Here is a 2,727-nt window from a genome sequence, read left to right on the forward strand (position 1 = left end):
GTACCTGTCTGAGCAAAGACTCCCAGGAGGTTGGCCAGGGCAGAGACCCAAAGCAGCAGCTTGTCCATGCTCGGCCTGGGGCTGTGCCAGCAGCAGAGTGACTGGGCTGAGGGTACAGAAGGCACCGTGCTTGTACCCCACCCCCCAGCTTCTGAGGCTCACCTCTTAGGCCTGAGGCTCCTCGGGGTTTATATGCGGCGGTAGGACGTAGGACGGGGCTTGGGGGATTTTCCAGCCTGTCCCCAGGATCAACAGTCAGAGCCCCTGATGGAAGGAGGGTTGGGCCCCTGCTGGGAAATCACCGGGGCTATTTATTAGGTACGGGGGCTGCTGGGGAGCCCCGCCCCCTGTGACCTGGTTCCTGGCAGGGAGGGGCGGGAGGTGGAGCCGGGGGCGGGAGGAGGGGCCCAGTCAGCCCATGGAGGTGGGGGGCTCACCCCTGTTCTCTTTAGGAGCCTCTGCTGAGACCTCCTGAGCTCTGGCCTCCCCGGCTTTGCGTGCGAGGCCTCTTTCCATACGTCTGTAAAGTGGACTTCTGTTTACCTGATATCCTGGGATCCTACTTTCTGCAGATCCAGAAGGGTCCCTTCACCTTTGATCAGTTCAATACTGAGCAACATGGTCTGTGCCCTCGGTCAGGGACAAGAGAACTGGAGGGTGCACTTTGTCTCCCCGAAGCTGACATTTTCATTATTACTTTCCTCTTAGTGTGGTGGTTGTTTCCTTCTGCTGGATTTTCTCATTGCTCTTTAGGACTGACTTTCCTGGCAATCTGTCCACTGTCTGCAGAGACGTTTGCACAGCCCTCCGTTTTCTTCCTCGAGTCCCTGGCATGGAGAGTGTATTTATGTTAAGTTTTGGTGAGAGCCTGATTCGTGAGTTACTTGCGTTTATTCATGAATTCCCACGCACGACACTAGGTGCTGGGGATTCAGTGGTGACCTACCGTGGCACAATGTCAGTGTGACCTCTGTCTCCATTCCCTCTGCTATTACTAAAAATGCCAAGAATTCTCTTAACCGTCATTCAGGTTATCTTCCTACGTCTCGGCATTTCCCACTCTCTGACTTTTCCTAGGCTAGATCCCAGGTTGTAAAGCCTTACCTGGCTTGTTGCATAGTAAGAGCCCCTGATGGAGTTGGGATTATACACCTTATTGCTTTCTTTTTTCTTTAATGTTTGCTTATTTTAGATGGGGGGGGGGAGGGAGGGAGAGCGCGCGCACAGGTTGGGGACAGAGGATCTGAAGCGGGCTCCATGGTGACAGCACAGAGCCTGATGTGGGGCTCGAACTCATGAACCGTGAGATCATGAGCTGAGCCGCCATCGGCCACTTAACCGGCTGAGCCACACCCAGGTGCCCCCACCTTGTGGCCTCTGAATTAACTGAATTAACAGGTCCTTCAGCTCGGAAGCCAGTGCCATCCACGTTCTGCTCCAACCTCCCCGTCAAATCCTCCCCTCCTCCCCTTGCTGTTTCTTGTGCTCGGCTCCCCTGACTGCATTCTTCCTGGTCCTTGCCTCCGTTCTGCCTTATCCGTCTGTTTTACACGATTCTGACATTCTCCACAATCTCAAAAGGCTGTCCTGATGTCTCAATTAGGCGTTATTTTCACCTTTGACTCCCATGAGGTGGAGATCGAAGACATGAATAGAATCTACTAGTGGTTGACTATTGGGAGTCACTAGGGCTCTGTGAGCCTTGGTTTCCTTTTCTGAAAAACACCTCCGTGTTTTTGTGAGGCTAAATGAGATAAAATAATATGCACAGAGTGCACAGCGGCGTCTGGAGGCTCTTATTTCCAGTCCTTTAATGGACATTACCGTTGTCTGTCTCCTATTACGGATAAAGAGTGTATTTACCTGTCATCCTCTCCTCATTGAAGCCGAGCACGAGGGCTTACTCATTTTTAGGGGACCCATTTGATTTAATTACTCTTGCACATGAAAAGAGCCTGGTGTATATTTGTGGCTTCAAAGGATTCAAACAGGGTGAGGGCTCTTTACGTGAAACAGCAGCAGTAAAAAGGAGAATCCAGTTGAGTGGTGGGAGCAGGTGATGCCAGAAGTAACCTCTACCAGGAGCCCCGGTGCCGTGTGGTTCCCCTTCCCCGATGCTCATGAGTCCCATAGAAGTTGAGAAGAACACAGGGCTCACCGACCTCTCCTAGTGTCCGTCATGAACGGTCATTCCATTCATCACAAGTGGCTTGGAGATCAATGTGGGAGAGAATCTTCTCTCTGGGGCATGACGGTGTGGAGCTGGCCTGGGGGGTGAGTGGTCCTGGGGAGGTCAGAGGTAATGGAGTTTATACTGCCGTTAGGGCCAAGTGCCGAGGTTATACACCATGTTCAGACACAGGCTGGCCCGGCTGGGAAAGGAGGTCTCCCAGTAAATGGGAAAAGGTGGGGGTGGGGAGGCCGAGTCTCTTTTTTGGTTTCCTTCTCTGGAATATGTTTCTTAGCCCTTGGCAGAGAAAAGTCGGAGCTTCAGGAGTCCTCAAATTGGACGTGGGATCCTTCCAGGTGCAGAGAGGAAGGCTCTGATGTCAGAATACAGGAAAACCGAATCCTGGGTCTTCAGAACTGGGTGGAGTTCTCCAAGTGAACCATCCCCGTGGTGGCCGAGAGGCTCCTGGTGCCTCCCTGCCAGCGGATGTTCAGGGCCGAGGTGGCGGTTCCCATCTGGGTGGCTCTGGAAGGGTTGAGGGTCGGGGAGGCAAGATG

General features: G+C 53.2%; 1 protein-coding gene across 1 annotated transcript in view; it reads right to left on the minus strand.

Moving 5' to 3' along the window:
* APCS (amyloid P component, serum) overlaps positions 1–68 on the minus strand; it is an 824-nt gene extending 756 nt beyond the window's left edge. The window contains 1 exon segment of the mRNA XM_040452480.1: positions 10–68. Coding sequence (XP_040308414.1) covers positions 10–68 — 59 coding nt within the window.
* Between the last annotated feature and the right edge of the window lie 2,659 nt (positions 69–2,727).

The sequence above is a fragment of the Herpailurus yagouaroundi genome, unplaced genomic scaffold (genome assembly GCF_014898765.1).
Source record: "Herpailurus yagouaroundi ecotype Mexico unplaced genomic scaffold, PumYag 207, whole genome shotgun sequence".
In the NCBI taxonomy this organism is placed as follows: domain Eukaryota; kingdom Metazoa; phylum Chordata; class Mammalia; order Carnivora; family Felidae; genus Herpailurus; species Herpailurus yagouaroundi.